Raw genomic sequence first — 24,672 nt, 5'->3', positions numbered from 1 at the left:
CAGTTATAAGTGGTCCACAAAAAATAATAAAATAAAAACCTTTTTGTAAATGTGCTTAAATACCTAATGTCAGTGGAGGGTAAGTCCAGTCAAAATTGAAGGAATCTGTAAATTGCAGAAAGGTTAGTTAAAAACATCTGATGAACTATCCAAATCCATGGAATTGAATGTCTGTCTTTTTCATAGTCCACAGACTCTAAGCTGGTGTTACAGAAAAGAATGAAGGCTTCTATTCACAGACAGAAAAAGTGGTTTCCTGGTCTTCAGTTTTATTAAGAAAACTTATATTAGGGCAAATTAAAAATAGGTTTAGCATGGTTATGAGTTATGCTTTATGTGCAGCCTGTTTATGTTGAGAATGTCTCTACAGGATTGCAAGTATCAGAGACAAGCTGCCCCAAATTTAAGGAAAAAAAAAAAAAAAGTCCTGCCATGCTGAGATTAATCAGATTAATCAAACAGTGGCATCAAACCAAAGACAAAATATACAGCTGTGCACTGTATTATGAAATGTAGAGTAGAGCATTTCCCATCACTCTTTAAGAGGCTTTGAGCCAGATTCAATAACTAATCTTTACATCTCAGCCTAAGTGTGTGTCTGTTGTCAGCTTTTCTCCCAATGCAGAGAGATGCTGGTGCTCCCCATGGCCAGACTGTAACACTGCTTTTGACTTTTCTACTTTCTTGGGCTGGCAGTTCAGCTTGCAGGTATATCCAGTTTTTGGCTCTCTAGCCAAGCACCATTTTTCTCACCTTTTCTCACTGTGTCATCTGCTTAGAAGCAAGGAAAGTTTCTCTGAAATTTAGAGGGTGGGGTCACAGATCTGTGCACAGAAATGTGAAGGTGTGCACGTGACTCAGTTTTACCTGAAGGCCTCTTCTGCCCTTGTGATGATGTAGTTGCAGGATGTAGACCAGAGGAATGACATTGAGTCTCTGCATAAGAATGAACAGTGTAAGGTAAAGATATGTGTTACACCATAAAAGTGAGCAAAGTTACACACATACTATTTTGAAAAATGGTTTAATAGCACAGTAAGGAAACCATCAATTTCCTACTCTTAAGGTACTGGAAAAACTTTCTCGTTGACTGCAACACATTGCTTGTGGTTGGAGAAATAACCATCCTGACTGTCCATAGCGGTACCAGTGGCTAAAACAAAGGTGAAAGATAAATCAGTGCGGAAAACAGCAAAAAACATGTTTTTCTCCAGTTTAAGCAAGGTTTCCTGTGTCTACTGCTTCATACTCTGAACTTCAGTAGCAGAGAGATGAAAGATCACTGGGACCATCAGTGATACATTTCATCCAGTATTGAAATTCTTTGAAGTATGAGACAGTGAAGGAAAACACTGGAATTCCATAATGCCGGAAATATATGACAGTAAATAATATTTCAGAAATGCTTATACCTGTCAAGTGGGTATATCTAGTGACTTTAGTGATTAGCTTTTATTAATGAGGTAAACCTAAAATCAAACATTTTTCTGCTATAGCCCCATTATCATTCTTTCTTCTCAGAAATACTGCTTGAGAATTTAAAGCAGTGTGTAGTACAGAATAGTAAGTCCTTTGGAAGCTGGGTCTTGTCAAATATAGTGCTTTGGAAAGGCTGAAATGAATGATACTGAAATGTAAAGGAGAAGATAAGTTACAGTGATTCCAGCTGAGTCTGGAATCTATGGAATAATTTTTAGTTGAAACAAATTTTTTTGAAACATGACTGGGCCAGTATCTGTGTCAATAGGGCAAGTTAAAAGTCTTTTGCTTTTTAATAGGGTTTAACCATAATTGTCCACTTTATGCTGGTTGTTCAAAATAATTCTATCTCAGGTTGGCCAACCAGTTGTTGGCCTAATTTCAGTTGTTAACAGCATTCAACAGAAATGCTGCTTTAAGCTTGTCTTTCAGTGAATCACGTGTTTGTACAATCACACATTTGTTAAATGAATTCAAAGACAGAAATAGATGAACCAATGCTGAGGGTGAGTCACTTTCTGGTCTGTTTTGAACCATTTTTGTCTCTCTCTAAACTGTCCGATTTTAATGAAAAGGACTATTTTCACAGGAAAGTAAAGCTCTAACATGTGCACCAGTGTGATCCCAGCTTTTCTATCACTGACTGTGCTTGTTTTTCTTTTCTTATGAGAAATTCCATAGCCCTTTCTTGTTTCAGCATCAGTTTTTTATGTGTTCATCAATTTCTTTGGCTATGTGAGCAAGCAATACTGGTTTTGATTTGTACCATCTTAAACTGCTGTAGTAAAGATGACAATTAATTATTTTCCAAATGTCAATCACATACCTTCTGTATGTTTTTTTTCCATGTACATTAGCTAGTCTCTCTTTCATGCTGTCTTTCCTTAAAATTGCTCCCTTTTTGTCCTTCTGGCTCTTAAATCCCTCAGTTACACTAGATTGGTGGAAATTGTTTAAATGTATGACCCAAATTCTCCAGTGAGGTTTGGCTAACCAATAAGCTATTCAAGTGGTTTTGTCTTCATCCTCTGCTTTTCCAGGTTGAATATCCTTGCTTGAATATCCTTGAACCCTTAATTTGCCCTAATCTCCTCTAAGGCTTTGAAATAATAAAATACTTAAATAAAACTCTTTGGATAAATGCCCTTTAAAATACAGCTTTATCTGTGAACTATCATGGTCCCAAGGGAGTGGATTTTGTTCCTCAGACAATTTAAGTGGATTTTCTGTCCACAGTGTTATGGTCAGGCATGCCCATCTTAACTCCTGCAACAGTTCAAAACAGAACAAATGAGGAAACTCTGGGGAAGAAATGGTACAGGGACTAGACTCCTGCTGTGTTTGATTTTTTTCTGATTCCTGGGTTCAGTCCCCTGATCTGCTGCATGATTTTCTGTGGGTCACAAAGACTTTCTGTGCTTTTGAAAACTAAATCTCTGCTCAGTGGGGATGTGGCTGAGGATAAGTCAAGGGTGGAAAAATGCCTAGCCATTACAAAGGTGTAGTCTTCTACACTCAGAAAGGCTGTATTCCTTACTTTGCAAAATAGAAAGAGGGTGATCACTTGACTTGCCATCACCAAATCCACAGGGGAAGTCAGAGGCAAAGCAGAGGACCGGATCCATTTTTGTTTGCCAGGGGCCCCATGGGGCCATTTTTGATTGAGAAATCCTTTTCATAGTCCTAGGTAGGCCTAATCTCAGAGTCCTGCAGATGCCTACAAGGCAAGAAAGGGAAGCTTGGACGACCTCACAGGGCTCCCACAGTGCAGCTCATCAGGGCACCCAGGAAAGCCCTGGGGACCAACATGGTTTGGAGGTTGTTCAGAGCCATGGATGCCTGTCTTCACTGTTACTTGTGCAGATAAAAGGCAATGACTTCAGTTTTTCTCCCTTCCCACTCAGCTCACCTAATTATTAATTTCTGTTGGCAAGAAGAAGCTGCAAAATAACACTGACATGGGGAGCAAGGAACATCTATTCTCCACTTACGGAACTCTGTGGCTAGATTCCTTGGAGAAAGATTTGGGGTTTGTGTGTAATTTGTGAATAATTTTCTTCTGAAGTTAATTATTCCTAAAAGTGAAAAATTGCTCAAAAACATTAGGAAAAGGAAGCTTTCTTTTTTTATCTTAGTGGCCCACTAAAATATAAAAATTATGGTAAAAGTCCAGCCATATGACTATTATTTTAAAGTGATACCTTTGAGATAATATCTCCATTTTCATGCAGACTCTCCAGAAAGACATCTGTATTTCCTTATGTTAAATGATAGGAAATGGAAATAGATCACAGTTTTAAGTATGAAGATTATGGAGATTTATCACTCTTTTTATATATTTCTTGTGTGTAATAAAATGCAGGGGGCAGGGGAACTATACATAGCAAATGCTTTATTAAATTTTTAATTCCAGATACTCCTCTTTGTGCTCTTTTTTTTTTCTCTGAAATTTTCCTCCTCCTAATTTCAGTTTCTTATCTGAAGTTCAAAAATTTCTCTGCCTGAAGTTTTTAATGGTGATGTAGCACCAATGAAAAGAGGGCTTTAGCTGGATCTTTTCTTGGGCACCTCATGATGCTTAGGACAATGATTACCTCCTGGTAGCTGTATGCCTTGCTTAATTTTGTGCTTGTTCAGAGGAAGCAGAAAAATAGAGAAATTCATCTGAGCACTTACTGAGTTCACCATCTCCCTAGTCTCAGCTTTTCAAGAGCTCAGAAGGTAAAATAATACCTTGTTTTTGGCTGGCATGTAGCAGCATCAGATCTGATTAGGTTTTTTTTGGCAGCATGTTTCAGGGTGAGAAGTTCCTTCTTTTCACAGTGCCAAGGATGATGCCAAACTCATCGGCCTTGCAGTCTTGGCATTGGTGGGAGGAACAATTAGGTATGGTTCAGTGTACTTTGTGTCAAAACTAGAAAGAAGTGCGTTGAAATCCACAATGAGAATATTTGTGTCAAAAATCCTACTTGGTTCTTAGAACAGACTTTTCAGCTTGTCATTGTGGAATAATTAACACATATTTAATAAAATAGACAAGCATCCATTGCTGTCTCCTTTTTGTTGTGAAGAATATTTCTGCCGTTACCATTTTCACTCCAAAAACTCCAAGTTACTGTTTTGATATTCATAATGGTTGAAAGAGATTCAGAGACTTTCTAATTGTCATACTGGATTTAGTGTATGTTTTGGAGATGTTGCAGTCACTGCCATTTCACAGCAGCAGTGGAAAAACCCCAGATATAATGAAGCAGCTAGGATCTGAATACCCAAAAAAGGCAGAACTTTTCAGTTTTGGATGATATTTGTATGTCTTTGCTGGGGAAGGAGATCACAGGGCAGTTTTCATACAGGAATAGCATTCCTACAGCATTAATTTTTTTTTCCCTAGTTTTTGAGAGTGGACCAAGACAAAGACAGAGAATGCAGCCTGGACTGTGCCGGTTCCCCTCAGAAATCACTCTGTGCATCTGATGGAAGAACTTTTCTGTCCCGGTGTGAGTTCCAACGAGCAAAATGCAAAGACCCTCAGCTGGAAATAGCCTACCGAGGCAACTGCAAAGGTGAGAAAATCAAAGTTTCCGTTGACCATAATGAAAAATAATAGACCCTGAAATAGTGTTTGAAATGTCTGTGAATTGAAAACCAGGAGTACTGGACTTAAAGAGTTTTCTAAAAGGAAGTGGGTGAAGTCTGTTATTTCTATAAGAATATTCTAGATAAATTAATCTTGAGCCTTCATCAAAATTGTGACTCCCAAATCCCTCTATTTTTCAGTAAGTCACTATTAAGGCAATTGCATGGCCAGGTCCTTGTTAGGAAGGGCCATATCACTGGCAGGTTCAGAGAAACTCTTAAAATAGTTTTAGTTATCTTGCAAGGTTTCCTATCTAGTAAAATTTGGTATTTTGAGTTTGAGATGGTCAATTTAAGTCTTGTATTTCCTAACTGCAATCATGTAGTGTGGCAAGGCTGGTGATGGTAGGGTGAGTTGAGTGAGAAAAAGCAAAAACCAAAAAAAATGCATATCCATAGAGCCCTCACAGGCCATTCCTGCCTATAACATCCACTCCTTTGCTTCTGATCTCTGCTTAGAGAACTTCAGTGACATGCAGACCAACAAAATATTTGCAGTTAAATCTTTTAAATTTTAGAGCAGCATGGTAATAGACAATGCAGTTCCTTACTGAAGTGTAGGGTGATTCCCATTACAGTGATCTTTCTAAAATGTAAGATTAGCAGTGGTCATAAAGATTTAGTTTTCCCTTGGTCCTAAAGAGAGTGGCAGGGAGTGGAGGTAGGGGGAGGGAGAAAGAAAACCCCAGGGACTATACCAATTCAACCTGTAGGAGGCAATTTTCTACATCATCTCTCTCCATTAGCTCCTGCAAACCTCTGAAGCATCAAGACTGCTTCAAAGAGACATTCTGTCTCATCTTCTGCCTGGATGAAACAGTATCCTCATTCTTCAGCCCTTTCATACTAAACCATTGTACTACATGATGGATCTGTTTACTCTGGTGAGCAAGGTTAACATAATGGAGCTACCTGAGCCAAATCTTTTGTTACACTCATGAATGCCAGAGACAAGTACTGTGCACTTGGTATTTGTTTGTTTTATACATTAGAGCTTTATGGAAATTAGTTTTGAGTGTTTTTCTTTATTGTTTTTTATACCATATTGAAAAAGTAATCTGCAAGAAATTTTCTTCATTAAGATGAGAATTGCTTTACTAAAGGATTCCTCATTGGTGCTGTCAAATTTTTCTGCAGTCAATAGCTGCAATTTGGAGAAGTACTCATTTGCTGGTTATTTATTAATGCATACAGTAGAATTGTAGAATTGGAATTAGACACCTTAGGCACCTTAAATATTGCTGATAGCAGGTACTCATCATGTTCTCTTCAATCAAATGTTTTTTCTTTTGATTGGCAGATATTTGCCAATAATGCACTTAGTCAGTATCAGCAAGAGATGAGTGCTCTTTTAATTTTAGGTTTTCATGGTATTTCTTATTCAGTAAAGCAGTTTTAAACTTTTAAGTGACCAGTGTCTTTATTCCTACTTACGGCTGTGATCATCAGAAATATTTCAAGCTGTAAAAACAAGTTTTAAAAAAGAAGAAGATGACTCATTGGCCTAGCTGCTGTTTCAGTTTTATCATTGCTATGGCTAGTTCTGATAGTCATATCAAACATTCTGATAGAGCCAAGGAAGTGCTCTGATTAAGACCTTTTGAGCCAATTGCTTTTGAGTGGTAAACTTTGTTGTTGCAGGTGATGCTTGATCAAAAAGCAGAGGGTTATTTTAGTAGGGCTAACCAAAAAATGATGTTTCATTAGAGAGTAACTTTCAAGGTTTCAGAATTTATTTTCATTCTATGTAGGAATGAAAACAGATAGTTTTGGAAATGTTTGACTGTACCCCTGAAAAAATAGACAGCCACCCTAATTTGCCATTAAAGCATTGTTTTGAAACAAGTTTTGAGCTTGCAGGTAAAAGGGTAAAAAATATGCATGTTTTCATGTGAATGAAAAGAGGTGAAGGGAGAAAAGAGGTGATTCCTGGTGTAGACTTCACAACTTTAAATCTGTGCCATAATAATCATCCACCATGGATCAAAAAAGGCAATCTTATGTCTATCTCCTCCTGTCTTTCAAAAAAAATCCTTATTCACCTCACAAAAATCTTCTCTAAAAACAAAATATTTCCACGTACCATTTAAATTAATTTAATGATGACTATCTCTTTGTTTCATTCAGTCTATTCAGTAGAAATCTGAAGACATTGACAGTTTATGTTGACAGCCTTTTGGAATAATTTTGAGTCCATCATTTCTTGTTTAGATATTCAGAATTGTGATTTCTTTTTACACCCATGAGGAATTTTGAATGACTACCAGACTGATGTCTGCTTTCTTAGTTTCTTTTTTCCTTTGAAAGGCAAATTTATGTTGACTCTTTTTTTCTCTTTCTCACCCATTCTCAACATTTTTCTCATCTATTTGGTTTTGAACACTTAAATACTGACAAGTACAAAGGATGGTTTCTTCTGTGTGTGCTGGTTTCCTTTCTAATTCTAGTTTCATTCACAGCAAGAGTGCTTAGCCTAGGCAATTCTTTAACATTGTGAAGGAAACAATTTTTAGATCCTAGATCTTAAAAGGTCATAGCAAAATGGCAGCATTTAAACATTTTTACCCTTGTACTTCTGTTCTAGTTCCTGATGACTGCAGCAGAGATCAAAACAGTTTAAACAAATCTGAAAATGAAAGAACCCTAAACCTTATTCTCATTTCTGAAAGACAGCCCACCTTTAAGAAAACAAGTATCAAAATAGACTGTTCTGTTAGTCTTTTTTTGGAAGACATTAATTGTATGGGTTTTTTTTATAATTTTAAGTCCACTTCCAGCCTTTGCTGGAATCCATTTCTAAGCTTGGAAATGCTATAAGAAGTTAAAAATCTTATAAAATTTTCAGCCTTTTTTTGGAGTTTCTAAGATTTCAAATAATCTGTGTACACCGTAGATGAACATTCTTATTTTTGGAGACTTTTCCAAACAAAATCTTAATTCCAGAGTTTTGGATATTTGCCACTTGTTTAACACAGACATTTACTGTGCAGTGAGATTACGAATCTAATAAATAAATGTATGTTGACAGCTGAGAAATACTACTTGTGTTGTTTAACAGTTAAGACTGTTAAAATATCACCTGTGATGGGCATCAACCACATGCACACACAAATGCTTCACAGTAAATCTGGCCCAGCATAGCCAAAGGAATAAAATATGCAAGAAGTGGAAAAGCAATATATGATCGCTTTTAAACTCTTCAGAAAGAAACAGATACTATGTTTGCACAAATTAATTAAATAATGTAAGGATACAGTATGAGCACCAGGCAGGTAAGGTGATAAATGCTCCCTGTTGTGCTTTGGTCACTGGCCAGCTGTGCTCTCCAGAGGACTCAATCTATGTGGCTCAGGGAAGAGATGGGCCAAGGACTGTTCCCAGCAGGCAGTATGCAGAGATGCCTTCTTTTACAGGTTTAAGACTGTTCAGCTTTTTGTTTACTTTGTTTTTCTGTTTAGCTTTTTGTTTCCTAAATAGCATTAAAAATACTAATTTCATTTCTCAGTTTGTTTTTAAGTGAATGTACCTGGCCCATAATTGGGACCCTGGAGACTAATATTCTGTGTGTATTAAGCAAGTGGCTCAATAATAATATTTGGTATTCTGATATCGTGATCAGTGAAAAAAAATTCGTATGTATCTTGCCAGCATATGTCTACCCTGACAGAGTTCTTAAAATATCCCATGTGGGGCACTTGGATTTTGTGGCTTCTCTACCAGTACTTCACTAAAATATGACTTCTCTAATGGCTGGAGGTTTTATACGAATTGTCCATCACTATAAAGTCTCCACTACCGGCTCACATCACATTTCGTTTCTTCATTATTATCAGGTAACACCAACCTGGGTGTATAAGCAGCTGCTGATCTGGACTTGCACAAATCTCTGAGTCATCCTTTCTAAAAATGGCAATGTAGGAGCTTTACATAGAGATATTTAATTTCTGAGGTGTTTGGAATTTAATCTGTATAACACTGACTACATATTCAGTATTTGCAGATGTAGCCCCAACAGTGAATTACTGCTTTGTGAGTACACTAAGGAGAGCCATCACACGGAGAAGGGTCACTGTTATTCTGTAGCTATGTAGACCCCCTTTCTTGGTTGAAAACCCTAGGTAGGTTATGTTTAGTTTAATTCAGTTATAGTATTTTAAAGAGACTCGCTGTTTAAAAATGCTTTTCTTTTATGAACTATTATAGATATAACAAAATGTAATATCTTAATTCTCACAAGTCACATAAAGAACCAAAGCACATCAAAATATGAGTGAAATTTCTCATAAAACAAGTATTTTACAATTTTCTTTCCTTAAAGAAGAAAATGCTCAGCATTTGTTTCTTTAAATTAGGGCTTTCAGGAATAGTGAAGAGTTTCACTCATTTAAACTGTGATTACAATGAGTTAATGAATGGATTAAAAGCATTCTTACAGAAATTGAAATGTCTGCATTTGGATAAACATGTTAATAGGATTATTCCCTTTGTGCAGAGAATGCAGGCATTGCTGGGCAGTAGTTGTTTTGAGACCACAAGTTAATCTTGGTCCTGTAATTAATGAATCCAAGCATAATTTGGAGACACATTACTCTTGCCTATTAGCTAGAGAACTGGGTTGTAAATGCTGGATGTGGTTTCTGAGTGCACACCTTTTCTAGAATTCCCATGGAGGCTGCCATCCAGCTCAGGTTTGCCTGTGAGCCAGGCAGGCGTGAGCTTGACATGTGCTGGCGGTGCCTGAGCATGTCCCTTAGCTCAGTGTGGGCAGGGACCATGGCTTGGCCAGTGCACCTGCTGCCTGGAAGGCAGCCCTGTGGGATGTGTTTGGGTAGGAGAACACACTCCCAAGATGTTTCTTTTGGGAAGAGAAAAAAGAAACAAGTAGGTATGGTTCTTTTTCTAATTGAAATGAGTGAAAATGAGACTGGACCAAGGTGTCAGTCTTAAAAATAAAACTGAACAGAGTGAGACCTTGCACAGACTGTACATTGAAAACAGGACAATTTTCACATGTCCTCAGCTCTCCCTTTTCACCTCTCCCTTTTCTTTTTTCTTCTCATCTTTAAGGGGGGGGGGGAAGGGAAGGAATTATGCATGTGTTTTCATTATTTCAAAAACATATTTTAAAAGAATATATTGAGAAGTAGTACTAACTTTGGGATTATTAAAAATAAACCTTACAGGAGAAAAATTTATTATATGGCACATTTTTGTCTTAAAATACCTTCAGGTAGGAGCTGTCTCCTCCTTTTTCAGACACATTTTCTCACTGTGTTTAATCCGTAGGATGACTGCAAATTTCCAGATTGTGATGCTGGCAATTCTGATACAAATACTTGTCAGCCCCGATCCCATTTTTGTTTTGAGTCTTCATTTATATTATGTGTCAAGATGTTACACATCAAGCCATTGTATTAAAAGTGGTGAGAAACAAAATATACAACATGGTGAAAAAGGTATCTACACATAGAAGTTACAAATTATGTTATCTCTTAAAACAAGGGGAGTTGTCTTCTGATTATACTTTCTAGTATTTAATGGAAATGAATGAAGTTTTAAGTACGTTTGGAATATTTTTGTGGAATAATCTTTGCTCTTTTAAATGTATCTAGTGGTACTTAGAACACAGGACAAGTAACACTGGGATAGTATCCACAGTTTTCTGGAGATAGAGTTTACCTCTTTTTAAAATTATCAAATTTTTTTGATAATATTTCTCCAACCAGAATTTGCTGAAGCCAGACTGCACAGAAATAGGGCATGTAAGGGAATTCTTATGCACAAAAAATAGGTCTTCATAAAATCAAATATCAATGCAACAATTTGATTTGAAAGTAATATTTTTCTGTGTTTATTGTGGAGTTTTAATTTCTGCTCTTGTGTTTTTAGTTTTAGTTACAGTCATATAAAAATGAAGGTCCTAAAAGAAGTGGAGAGTGTGAAAGCAATAATACTGCACCAAAGACTAAGAACCACAAACCTTTGCAAATCTTCTCAGATTTCAGTGCAAGAATTAGCAAAATAGACTTCTCCAAACTCTCAAATTTCGGCTCTTCTCAGAAAGCCAGTGTAGTCTTTGGCATCTAAAAAATCAGAAAGCTGTTGCTTTAGTTTTTATTGAAGTATTTGATTCAGTTCTAATCAAACTGCATCTCTCCAAATGCGACCGTTAGCAAATTGAAATAGTGTGCCATGAGGGAATCCAGCACAGCATTCCTTATTTTATCTTAGAGCTTAGATATCTAAATGGTGGTGTGGTTGCTAAATGTAGGGGAAAATAGCAAAAGCAAAAGCAAAAATAAAACAACAAAGAAACCTCACACTGCCTGGCTCTCTCTGTTAGGTGCCAATAGAGGAGAGTTTGGGCTGAGATTGCTCTGCTGTTTTGTTTGAATCCAGAAAGCAGCTATAAAAATAAATAGTGAAAGAGTTGGCCAGCTCTTGTCACGAAGCAGCAAGTAATTATTTTATGGTTGTGCCAGGCTAAATGTCAGTGCTGTCATCCTTTCCAACCCAAGAGGCTAATATCTCCACATCTTTAAAACTGATACTTTCAGCATGTATAGTTTGCTACGTGTTTGCTATCACTAGAGGCTACAGCTTTTGATCTGCTTTGCTGTTAGACACAATCAATATACATTGACCTAGGTCAAATATAATGGGAAATTTTCATGAATTGTTTATTCCATATAAATCAAGTGGTGTCTTGTGCCCCGAATAAAATTTTTGTGCTAAATTAACTGCAAATAAAGACTGTTTGACTTTTATAATATCACTACCAGTTACCAAAAAGGTACAGCAGTGGGAAAGAAGCACAGAAGCAGAAATAAATTCTGGTTTGTAGGACCATTCAGTGAAGTGCTCAGGTGAACGGCTAACTTGAAACAGCTTGTTGCTCTGCATGCTTCTAAGTTTAAGGACAAGTGTACACAGGTATTCTGGCAAAATAGAGGTGCAAAGGGAAACAGTGAAAGGTCTTTGGATTATGTGTGTCTACACTAGGTCTGTATTTCACATCTATGTGACTTTAGAAAAGATTTCTCTTTAGTGTAAGAACAGTTGACTCTCTGTGGGAAGCTCTCAAGGAAATCTTCAAATGATTAACCACTTTATATATAGTTTTTCTAAAGTAGTAAATGTTTCTGATATGTTCAACAGAATATTCCATCTATAATAAAATAAGTAAGTAAAGGATGAAGTGTATTTTTTGCATAAATAAATAACAAGGTTTTGTCAAACACAATAATGTCTTGCAAAGCAAGCAACGTTTGCTCCGTGTATTGGACTGAGAAAGGTATTTTTATTCTTACTGTGATACATAGCAAACCAAGAAATACTGGATGAGCTAAATTGAAATTTTTGCAAGAGATTTATCCATACTTTTGGCAAGCTGTTTACTTTTCCATGAGAGAATCTGGGTTAGAACTCCCTGTAGAGCCCCAAAATGCCTGTAAATCAATTGTACTGAATGTCACCTTAGAGATGGTGTTTACACCCTTGAGGAGTTTGTGTCATTGTTATAATGATAAACTTCTACTTTGCAGTAATAAACTTCCCTCTGTTTGATATATTATTCAAGGATTAGCCAGCAGAGTTGAAGTTGTTGGATGTGTTTTCCCTAAAGCTCAGTGTTTTCAGAGCTGTACTGTTGGAAATAAAGCATAAAATGAGATTAGTTCCAAGTCAAGCTGGTGCTGTTTGTGAGGTTAACTCTATTTCCAGAATTTCCTGTTGACTTCAGTGCTTTCTCAGGAAGTTCTTGCAGCAATGTCGTGGCACCACTTCATAGGTGAAGGTTTTCCCTGTTGGACAGAGAAACTTAGATCAAAATTAAGAAGGCTTTTTATTTTGTTTGTGCTTTCTGGTCACTGGTCTCTACTGGAAGTCAGATTTGTCACTAGGGCAATTCAGAAAGACCTGCCCAAACAGCTACAACTCTGTATCCTCTTAAGTTCTTTGTATTTCTGTCTATTCTCATACATTCATTTTTTTTTTCTGTTGTACATCTCAAGATGTGTTCATCTTATTAAACCTCTGGTTGCTTTTGCAGTCCTGGTGCTAAGTCACAGAGGTACATCCACAATCCACACATTGGCCAACATACAGTGCTAAAATGCAATGAGCCTTGTACCAATCCAGTTTGACAGCTAACAAAGTCCCAGTGAGCTGAGTTAAGGTAAAATCATGCTCAATTTCTATGCCAGGAGATTTTTTTTCCAATTTCCCTCAAGGTTATGGGATGTAAAAGCCCATTTACCTGCAGTTGAGAGGATAAAGTCTCAATGAGTTAGTCATTGACACAATTCCAAATTACAGCTGGACATGCATATCTGCAAAATTAGTTCTTCTCATTGTATGACTATAGGCAAATTAGGCTGCATTTCAGCCAGATTTTAACAGGTCTCAGAACATAATGGCCTTTCCATCAGGTCATATACCAGAATCCAGCTTGAGCCTGCTGGCTTCCTTATTAATGCCTTAGTTAGGAAGGGAAATAAAGTATAGTGGGAATTCTAGTAAGAAACTTACAACAGTTTCAAGCCCCTTCAAGCCCCCACTAGAAAGTTCCAAAAATTTAAACAAAAACAGATTTAAAAAAAACCCAAAACAACAAACAAAATAAAAACCCAACAAAAACAAAAACAACAACAAAAAAAAACAACCCAAAACAAACCCCAAAAACCAACAAAACCAAAACCAAAAAAGCTTTGCTGCATTACACAGTGCTTCTCATCCTTCCAAAACCTTGCAGCCTCAGAGTCCCCTCTGCTCTCAGGTTTATCACCAGAGGGACAAAGCTCACTTCATAAGACTTTAGCCTGCTTTTGTCAGGGGCAATGCTGAAAAGTCAAAAGGTGTGGGCTGATTAATCAGCACAAAGGTACTGGGTCAGTCCTATCACCTTTCATTCTTGGTCTTCGTTTCAAAATAATCATCCTGATTGAATAACCATCCTTATCTGAATGACTCCTGTCCTGGGTAAATAGCAAGGTTGACTCTGTGTGTCAGAGACTTTACATTTACCCATCCCCTTAGATGTATTTATTTATTTATTTATTTATTCATTTATGTATACTAAATTCTGGCAAACCACATAATTCTAGACTCATCCTATTAATTTGAGTTTTATGTGAAGCATTACCGGCACTTCTACAAGGTGCACAGAGGAGACTGTAGACAAGAATTATCTGGGTGCAGTAAAAGGAGATTTTGTACAGTGAATCTCAGATCTTCCTTTGCTGAATGGTCATGAGCAATGGCCACGTTGAAGGATTTTCTCCCTATGGATTAGGATGTCACCCATTGCTTATTTATGCATGTTAGGAGCTGCAAGGTTTCCTTACAACTATCTCTTGTCTGATATTTTGATGTGAGATCATGCTTCAGCCTTTCTTCCAGTCATATCGGGAAATAATTTTTTCATCCTTTTTCAGCTGTTATTTTGCATAAATGTATAGCCCTAAAATGTCTTGAATTTTTTTTCTTTGGAAATATTTCTGAAAGTTATGCAACAGATTTTGAAGGCATTGCAACCAGGGCACAGAGGCAGATAATCTTACAAATATATAGAAAATATTTTAATTTATTTTCTCTTCAATGATCTCTTTTTTATTTGGAAGGAACTTAGCTCTTCTGAATGAACAATTTAATGGTCATTAATATTCTGAGTGTGAATGTTTTTATATTTCTTCTTTTTATCTTGATCACCTGATTATATTTCTTCTGTCAGGTTTGGACCTCAACTCTGTGTCATAATTATTCTGCTGCAGTAATATCTCAGCAAAATAAAAAAATAAAAACCAGAACTGGAAATAATATTTTGACTTTACACACTTTCAGATTATTAACTTGATAAAAGATATTCCTTATGGTTTTATTTTGTATATATACTGAAGCTCAGTAATGTCCAAGGTTTAAAATGTTTCCATGATTATATATTGCAAAATAAGACTTCAAATGTGAATTTTTTATTCTAATAGATTTGGTGACTGTTGATTTTAAAGCATATTAGATCATCCACGAATAGGAGGCCTTTAGAGCATCAGGCTGTTTAGGAACAAGTGGTGGACAATTTTGGAGAACTTCTCTTCTTGGCATATTTTTATGATAATTTAACTATTGAAGATAATTTACAACTCTGCTGGTTCTATACCAGAGACCTTATGTGATGGAATTTATATCACTTTTCCTTTTAGACATTTAAACCACATGTCATTCTAGAAAAACGAGGACAGAGGTCCAACAAAGGAGTGATTTATTTTCAGTTAAAATACTAGCTACATTAAAACCACATGTTATTAAGCACTGTATAACCAAACCATGCTCAGAAGAATGCTTACGACACCAAAGATTTCTTAAAATGTTTCTCTTTCCCGCCCCCCCCCCCCCCCCAAATCTTTGGCAGTGCACATACTAACAGATTTTACCTGAGCTGCACTGACTATACTTCTCCCTTGGAGGAAAAAAAACTATTAAAGTGCCATAGTACAAATTAATTCAGTTCCTTATTGTTTTTCTTTCTCACATTTCTGGATGCTTGAACTTCTCTGTCCCTTTCAGTTATCATTTCATCTCTAAGTATTCCTCCAGAAACAGCATAATACAATTAATGATGCTAAGACTGAAACATAGTTTTTCAAAGTGAAACTATTTGTATTTGGGGCATATTAGCAGCATGAACTCTCATAGTGCTCCTTTGAGAAGAGTAAAGTAACACACAAAACTAGTGCACATGAATCCAAGATCAGGAGAGAAATAGGAAGAATAGAATTAAGGGGCCCCAATTTTGTTTTCAGAATTCAGATGCTGAGGACAAGTTTCTGTCCTCATTATGCTACACTTCCACACCAGATTGCCTAGCACTTGAAGGGATTTTTTAATGCTAATATTGCCAAGTGAGTTATCCAAAGCTCAGTGGAAGTGACAAGTGAAGGATTTACCCTGTAAAAAGAAACTTCTGCCATTCTACTAAGTTTCTAGGCTGGTTCTGTGAATGCGTGTCTGGATCATACTGGCACAGAGAGGGTGTTTGGGGTCTGGGAATTCAGCTGGCTCACCTGTGTGCTCCTAGGAATGCAAACTTCTGTCAAGTGCTGTTGATTCACTGTTCAGATTCTGTTTAATTTGCACCTTGCATGGACTAGAAAAGCTGTTCCCATGCTTTTGAAGAGCTGCACAAGCATTAATGAATCACCACAACACCGCTGTCTCACAGGTAATCACTGGACAGTTTTAGCCTTAAAATGGGAGTAACCACTTTCTGTCAAACAGTCTTTAAACCAAACAGGGATCAGAAGCAGCAAATTTCTTTGCTCGTATGTTTGAAATAATTTTAATTCAGATGTTGAGGTCACATCTTGAAGTCATTAATACTACCTTAAGCTTGCCTGGTATTCTCATTTTTCCTGAAATTGCTTAGCTCAAGCAGATTCAGAAGTTCTGATTCTGCATCAGCAACATGCTAAAATTTGTAGTGTAAAAGGTACAACAGCTTATGTTTTGTGTGTTTTTTAAGCTCTTGGCTGCATAACTGAAATAAAGTATATGTAGTAGACAACATAGTTTGTTAGACAATAGAAACTCCATTGAATTAAAGCTGTCTGGTTTGCTGTTTGGTCTCTTGGATGGAGACCAATACCAAGTAATGAAGGAGATGGTGCCAGAGACCCCACAGTGGACAAAAAAGACCATCTGGTAGACTTGATGTCCCATGCTTAAATCATAAAATGTCACATTAAATTTTAACATAATATGAATCATTAATGTCCAAAATTATTATTTAATTATATATATATATATAAATATTATATATTATTTAATCACCTTCCCAATATGTTCCTGCACTGTACAGTATACATATATATATATTTTTTTTTTTTTTTAAATCAGCCTGGTGGTGACATTTGTAGTCACAGCTGAAGTTGCTGCCTAGCTGCAGTAAGTAGGAAGTACAAGGCAGCTGTGCTCCTGCTGCCTCCTTTGCCTTTCCTGAACTCCCAGAAAGCTGCTGCTGCCACCATCTCTGAAATAATATTGTGGTGTGCAGTGTGGCAGCTATTGCTGTGTTAAATTGAGAGGAAAAGTTCTGTTTGGGCTTCTACTCCTTGGTGGCATTTAGAACAGAAAGTTTGTCTGTCCAGGCATCTCTCAATTTCATTTTCCAGTTATGGTTTATTGTCCAGAAATTATTGTCCTGCATTGGTTTTCTTCCCTAAAAATAATGCAAGTTGGTTGTACATTTTCACCTATTAAAATTCTGATTCTCTTTGCATGAGTCTCAGGGTTGTCTTTTTCATAATATAGATGATCATCTATCTTTTTTTCATATTGCATCATCCAACTGACTGAACTTTTCCTTTTCTCTAGATGTTTCCAGATGTGTGGCTGAGAGGAAGTACACCCAAGAACAAGCTCGCAAAGAATTTCAACAAGTCTTTATCCCCGAATGCAATGATGATGGCACATACAGTCAGGTTGAAAATTTTTCATTTAGCGTCTTGCATGATTGGAAGGTCAGAGTATGTCTGTTTGAAAAGGATGAAAAAGAGACAAATGTAATGAAAGGAAATTGAATTTCAAAATTAAATGTAATTTGTACCAACACGTCAAACAAAAAAAAAAAAAAGGAAGGAAAATCTGTGTTATGTGTTGAATCCTTGTTCTCTCTTTCACAGTTGGCCAGCAAAAGAGCCAAACATTACCACTGTTCATGTAATACACTCTCTGTTCTTCTAGGATGAGGCAGCTGAGTAATTCTTGTAGCCCCCTGAATACTCATCAGATGGTAAATTGCTTGGAATTTGTGATCTGTTTCTGATTTGAACCAGAAATCTTGTGACTGGAATCCATATCTTAAGTACTAAATAATGAATCATACAGAATCCTTCGTTATTCTCTGCTGAATTTCTTCACAAGCATGTGGTCTGAGACTAATTTACTTAAATGACAGAATTCAGAAGGAACACAGTTAGAAGCTTATCCTGAGTTGTATATTCCAATCATGATCCCCTTCTGTCCCCTCTGTACTACATTTAGGTCCTGGAGTTGTGCAGAGGACAATTTTTTTTAAGCATGTTGAGGCAAGTGATATTGGCCCTTAGAAAATATAATGCAATTGGTTTTTAAGCAAAATTCCGAGAGCTTCCTTTCTGACAACTTGGGATATGAATAATGCTGGCAGAAGCACTCTGTCCTGCTCCTTCAGTGGGTGGAACAATACGTTCTCTATGTGGGAAAAATCTCAGGATTGCTTGTTTCAGGAACAGTTTATGTGTCCCTTGAGGAACTTCCTTGTGAAGTTTTTATAACACCTGCGCCTCACTTATCTAAGACAAAGTGTAAACAACCATATAGTTCAACAGTTTTCTCTTGCATTTGATTCTGAAGAACCTACTACACTTAGCCTGAAATATGCTTTATGCTAAAAAATCATATATAGGACTGAGATGGGCCCATTGTGGTTTATTGTTCTAGGTTTTGCCAATACAGTTTACTGGATAAGTTTCTGTACTCATGTGCCACAAATGCTGTGGGATAACAGGCACGTGTCTGACAAGCTGCACATGGTTCTTGTTGTTTCTGACAGGTTCAGTGCCATAGTTACACTGGATACTGCTGGTGTGTCACTCCCAATGGCCGTCCTATCAGCGGTACTGCTGTGGCCCACAAAACTCCCCGCTGCCCAGGTAAATCTTGTTTGTCTGGCTCCGTTATGATGGTATGTCATAAACAGCCGTTTATCTGTGGCATCTGATCGACTTAAGTAAAAGAAGTTTTCACTAGAAGAGTGGCTCAGCCCAGAAACAGGTGGTGGTGGAAGCTGTGGATGCCCCATCCTTGGGGTTTGGTAAAATTCAGCTGGATGAGGCTCTGAGAAAGTTGGTCTAACTTTTCATGTAGCTGTGCATGAAGTCTGAGGTCACTGCCACCTTAAGCCTCCCTGTGATTCTGGGATCCATCTACTTTATTTGTACATTAATCTAGCTATTGAAGGCTTTCTGTAGTGGTCATTCATACCATATTTATGTGTCCATATATGAAGCTAGGTAACTGAATTGCTGATATAGCACTTTATGTTTTATGATATAGCACTTTATGTTATAAACTGTTTTGCACAAAAACTCATTGCAAAAACATTTCAGAGGAATTTGCATTTTTTGATAATTCAATATTTAGAGTACAGGAAAAAAAAAACAACATAGTGTGAATGCCCATTTGTAACATAGCCCAATGAAAAAACTCCCACAGTACATTCCACAAATGACCAAATCCAGAGGACAAATAATCAAATAAAAGCATTAAGAACAAAATGAAAAAAATTGCCTGCAGAAATTAACTGGCAAATCAAACTTATTGCCTTGCATGCTGCCTTTTGTCTTTCATCAGGACAATTAACAGGTTCTGTTTTTCAGAGGTTTGCTTCTGACCCTATTTCATTAACTGATGATAAACACAAATCCCAAGTGTATGAATGGTGGTCAGAATCACTGTTCACGCCCATTGAGGTTGAGGGAATTGTACAGAAATAACTCTACAAATATTTGCACACTCTATCTATTATGTAACTATTTGTGCTGCAGCACCATTCTCTGTCAGAAAGTAGAAGGAACAGCTTTTTCACAGTCCTGTAATGTGAACAAGGCTGAAAAAGAAAGTGAATCAGGGAATTTATCTGTCCATGTCTACTTCAATCATTCAAGCACAACACTGATCTTTTTAATAGATAGATGGAGAAAGGAAGAGATCACTGCAGAAATTTCAGCAAAGTTTATAGAAAGTTATTTTTATTTTTAAGGTCTTTCTAGTTAAAATGACTTACAGAATCTTTCTACATCTTGCCTGTAGGTGAACTTTATCCAGAAATAATACTCTTCAAAATATTCCTTTTAATCCAGTCTGAAAAGTCACTGTGAAATAAGACTCAATTGTGAAAAATAATATAAAATATTCAGAAACCTTAAAATAGGAGAAAATGTGCATTCATTTTCATTTTAGTGCCATTATCATTTATGACTGATCTGCATCTTCAGAAGACACATGGATGTGTCTTCTTTAGTTGTGGATGTGCCATCCCTGGAAATGCTCAAGGAGGGGTTGGATAGGGGTCTAAGTAATCTGGTCTAGTGGAAAGTGTCCCTGCCTGTGGCAAGGGGTTTGGAATGAGATAAACTTTAAAGTCTCTTGCAAACCATTCAGTGGTTCTATGATGCCCTGGCTAGGACAGCACTTTTGTTCTCCAGTGTAATTTTGAGTAGAGCTATTTTTACATGTCCATAGCCAGGGCTTCTCTGAGAGTGCACCTTTGTTTCTTTCTCTGCAAAATCCATTTTTATATTCTCCATTTATATGATTCCTGCCTGTCCTTTCACTGACATCAGTGAAAAAAGGGTTATGCTGAAAGTTAAATAAATAATTGTTTGTCAGGTGTCTTATAACACCTGGCACTATTTTGGCTCAAAATGTTGTTGAATTATTTGCTATATTTTCATTTTTTTGTATTTGTACTAGTATTACTGAGGAGAAACTGCAGTGTAGTTCTTAGAAAATTAATCAATTAATATGAGAATTATTCTGTATCACTCAGGAACCTAAGCCTAGTTCCTCTCAAAGGTGTAGTCACATGCCTAGCAGACAAACTGCCAGACTGCTTCAGCTCATTTTTGGAAGGGTGGGAAGGGAAATTGTTTTTAATGAAATGCTAGGGTGAAGGTCATAATAGCACTCAATTTGAATTTAGTAGCTCAGAGATAAATAAACTGCTCCAGGGCTCAGGTGGGTATTCAGAGTCTGGTTTTGATCCATGGAAAGACTGTGGGTAATTTTTCAGTTATGAGACCCTGTGGGATTATCTCTGCAGCTTTCATCCCCTTGCATCAGTGTTCTCATACTTTGCTGTTCATCACTTCTCCTTTGTCCCTCAGGAAAGAAGTCCAGCACAACAGAGTTTGGAAGGAAGACTTGAAATGCTAGGGGATTTTGCAGCGGTATTGGCTAAGGACTCAGTTTTGAGAGATCTGGAGAAACCTTCTCATTCAACAGAGAAGGCAGCTACAGATTTTCTCAGAAAGTTATGGGATATAATAAAGCAAAACTTAGTTCGTTTATTGCAAAATGAAAGTCTGATATGCAACTGCATCTTTCTCGCATTTCCAAGTATATATTCAAAATTGCCATCTGTTTAGGATAAGAGAGTTGGTTTGTTTTTTTTTTTCCTCACAAGAGTGTTGATGTTTTCCAGATTACTATTTATTCCCTTTTGTGCTTTTTTATTTAGTACAACTATGCACAGGAATTATAATCAAAACTTCAGTAGGTCAACTGAAGTTGTGTAGATATATTCCTGTTTCAACTAGTATTACAGAGATACCATTTTTGCCAATACTGTTGTCCCTTGTTAGCCTTGTGTCTTGCTACCCTTGATGCAGGAATTTCCATGCTATTTCTGATATGCAGGCAGATCTCCTGACACCAGCATGTTTCTTTATTCTCACTGCTTCCTTGTATTCTATAGGTATTTCAAAGTCGTTTGTACAAATTTCTAAGTTTGTCTGTACCATACCTTTTTCTCCCAAGATCACTTTTGCCACTTTTTTCCTTTAGAGGAAAATTTGTACAGACAATTAAGATGCTTTTCTAATGATTTTCTTACAGGTAATATGCCACCATGGAATGTATGAAATTTGTTTGCTTTAATGGAAATATTAAATTAATTTTCAGTTCTAGGTTAGTTTTTCAGCAGCTGAAGAACAGGTTCAAATACATTTCTGATCAACTGTGCTGTTCTGAAAATATGGGATAATTTCTTGCCTTTCATTTCCCCGCAGTGGAACTATCATTGATGAATGCCCAGAAATAAGAAAGAAGAACATGGCAGTCTGGAAGAACTTGAATTTGAATAGAGGAAATACAAAGCAAAATTTAGGATGGGCAGTCAGGAGTTTGGTTTAGCAATTCCAACTCCTATCCATGCTTCCCATTTATTGTGTGATACTGGATGTGCAAAACAACCTCTACATTTCCCTAACTGTTATGGTTGGTTAGCTGAATAACATAGTGTTTCCTAAGGTTATCTCAGGTCCAAGAGGTGTCCTATACCTATTTTTTATGTATCAACAACAGTTGCCTGAGCCATTTTTTGCTCATTGACTTGTTCTTGTTGCTCTTATTTAAGCGGCCTTTTGTGCAAGAGACGCAAGATATGGAAGGATGAGGATCATAAGCAGCATTAAAAAATGCAGGACTTTCCAACTGTTTTATGTAAACCTTTGCTTTAATTACTATATCTTTACCTGAAAGAGGCTCTTATTCCACCCTTTTCAGTTTTTCCCACATGAACATTTGGTACTGCTAAGACACGCATGATAAATCTCAAAATGCTGTTCCACTCTATGAAAATAGTCTTCACTATTGCAGGAGCAATGGTGAGAGGGACAGCAAATCAAACACATTCCCATGATGGCATTAAAAAGAAAGATCCTTAAAAATTAGTAATGTCTCCCAGTACTTTCACTAAAGAGCACCAGACATAAAAAAAGGACATTTTTACAACTCTCAATCTCTGTTATCAGCACTGCAGGGAACTACAGAAATTCCATTGGCAGGCAGTCCTGAGAAATGGGGCAGAAGTTGAGAAGCAGGTGTTATATTATCATTGGAAGATAGAGTCTTTGCCTATTGTAGAGGGTTTATGCCCTATTAAATATGCTGGGCTTCTGCCAGTGAGATTGCAGAGGTATGGAGCCAAATTTTTTTCTTCTGTGAAGGAGTTTTGCTCCCTTTTGGCTAAGATGGCATGATCATATTTTATGGCCAAAATACAAGTACCTTTAGAAATTCAGAACTCTTCCAGTACAGTATTGTGGTCTGATAATATGATGCAAAAAATATATTTGGAAAGGCAATGAACTTTTAAAGTTTCCATTAAATTGTTTTCATTAGCTGGAGAAAAATATTCATCTTTGAATTATCTAGATATTTAGTCCTCATACGTAGTTCTTTACCTATACATACACAGTCAGACACAACCATAGGTGAGATAGGAATAGTAGGGGGAGTTTACCTTCCCTGATGTGATTCAGTGATTATATATCAAATATTCTCTAGTAGGAGATCAGAAATCATTATCTAAACGAGATAAAAATAGGCTTTCACCTTTTTTTTTTTTTAATAGCCTAGTCCCATATGATCAAAATTATAGAAAATGGATATGCTAAAATCAAAACCCACAAAACTCACATCACATTCTCTGGAAGTTTTATTGTGCCTCAGATGCAATTGAGTGAAATTGGCTAGAATTGTAGGGTTTGCAATAAACTAAGACATGACTATGTCTGCCTTTAAAAAAAAAAGATCAGAATCATAAATAGACAGATGGCTAAGCAAGTGTACAAGCTTGAATGGTGCTAAATTCTTCCTCTTGATGTAATGTGCTGAATCTAATATCCCTCCTCATCTTTCATCATTCCATAAGGGTATTTATTCATGTGGTGATTTGGTTGCTTACAGTGTACTGAAAACTTGGAAGCCAATTGCATTGCCTAACTTTTACATAAGTTATAAATTGTTTTCATTTCCTGCCTAGCTGAAAATGTGGGATTCATCTTGATACTGAGGACACTATTTCCTAAAAACTTGCAAATGCAAGTTTGTATCATAATTTCAGCTAGAAGTGCTTCTACCTTAAATATATTCAGGAAATGGTAGAAAAAAGATACAAACTCAATAAATCCTTACCTCAAATTTGGAGACAAGAAAAGTTTATGCTGCATAAATTGAAAATTTCAGGTGGATCTATATGATGGCACACGTTTTCTTTTCTAGGAAATTATGTGAAAATTGACTTCTTAAGACTATTAAAATTGTTAGCCCAGTAAACCTGATTTTCAAGGAATTAGACCAATGTCTTACTGAAATTAGATTAGGCAGGATTATGTTAGTTTTTAGTACTAGTTAATGCCATTCTCTTCCTCCATCCATTAATTTTTCATGAAAATCTAGGGTAAAAAACAATCAAATTCAATTCTCCCAGACTTTAGTAATTCTCACCATTTCTCATATAGATGAAGTAATGTGAATGCACCTGGAAAGATTTTTCTCCTTTTAGTTTAAGATAGGGGATATTATATAAATTTCACCAATGTGTTAAATTACTTATGTATAAACTGAGTTCAATTCATACTAATAGTTCTAATGTTCATAGAGAGACAACACTTGTGCCAAAATGCCAAAATGGAGCAGAGTGAGTATGGGTAGCAGTTCATCACACACATTCCCCCTGCTGAGACATCATTTCTACTCACAAGTGTAAAGTGTGTTTAAAATGCTTGTGTGACTGAGAGTTGGGCCTAAAGTATCTGGGTTTGAAAGGAAATTATAATGATAAGCCTGTGAACCAAAATGAAATTCAGAAACTACAGAGTTAATAGTAGCTGGATGAAATTTGAGGAAAGATTGGATCACTGGTATTTGGTGCAATTAGAAAAACCTGTAATTTTGTGTGTAGTACTTCCAAACACTGGAACATCTTATTTGAGTTCTAGCTGAGCCTTTTATCAAAAA

General features: G+C 36.6%; 1 protein-coding gene across 5 annotated transcripts in view; it reads left to right on the top strand.

Moving 5' to 3' along the window:
* SMOC2 (SPARC related modular calcium binding 2) overlaps positions 1-24,672 on the top strand; it is a 140,271-nt gene that overhangs the window by 40,687 nt on the left and 74,912 nt on the right. For all 5 annotated transcript variants that reach the window (XM_064413955.1, XM_064413954.1, XM_064413957.1 and 2 more), the window contains exons 2-4: positions 4,871-5,042; positions 17,482-17,588; positions 18,701-18,800. In XM_064413955.1, the coding sequence (XP_064270025.1) occupies positions 4,871-5,042; positions 17,482-17,588; positions 18,701-18,800 (379 nt within the window). The remainder of the gene's footprint in view (positions 1-4,870; positions 5,043-17,481; positions 17,589-18,700; positions 18,801-24,672) is intronic.

Source organism: Passer domesticus, chromosome 3, assembly GCF_036417665.1.
Source record: "Passer domesticus isolate bPasDom1 chromosome 3, bPasDom1.hap1, whole genome shotgun sequence".
In the NCBI taxonomy this organism is placed as follows: Eukaryota; Metazoa; Chordata; class Aves; order Passeriformes; family Passeridae; genus Passer; species Passer domesticus.
The sequence above is the reverse complement of the archived record's forward strand: the minus strand, read 5'-3'. Positions and strand labels throughout refer to the sequence as shown.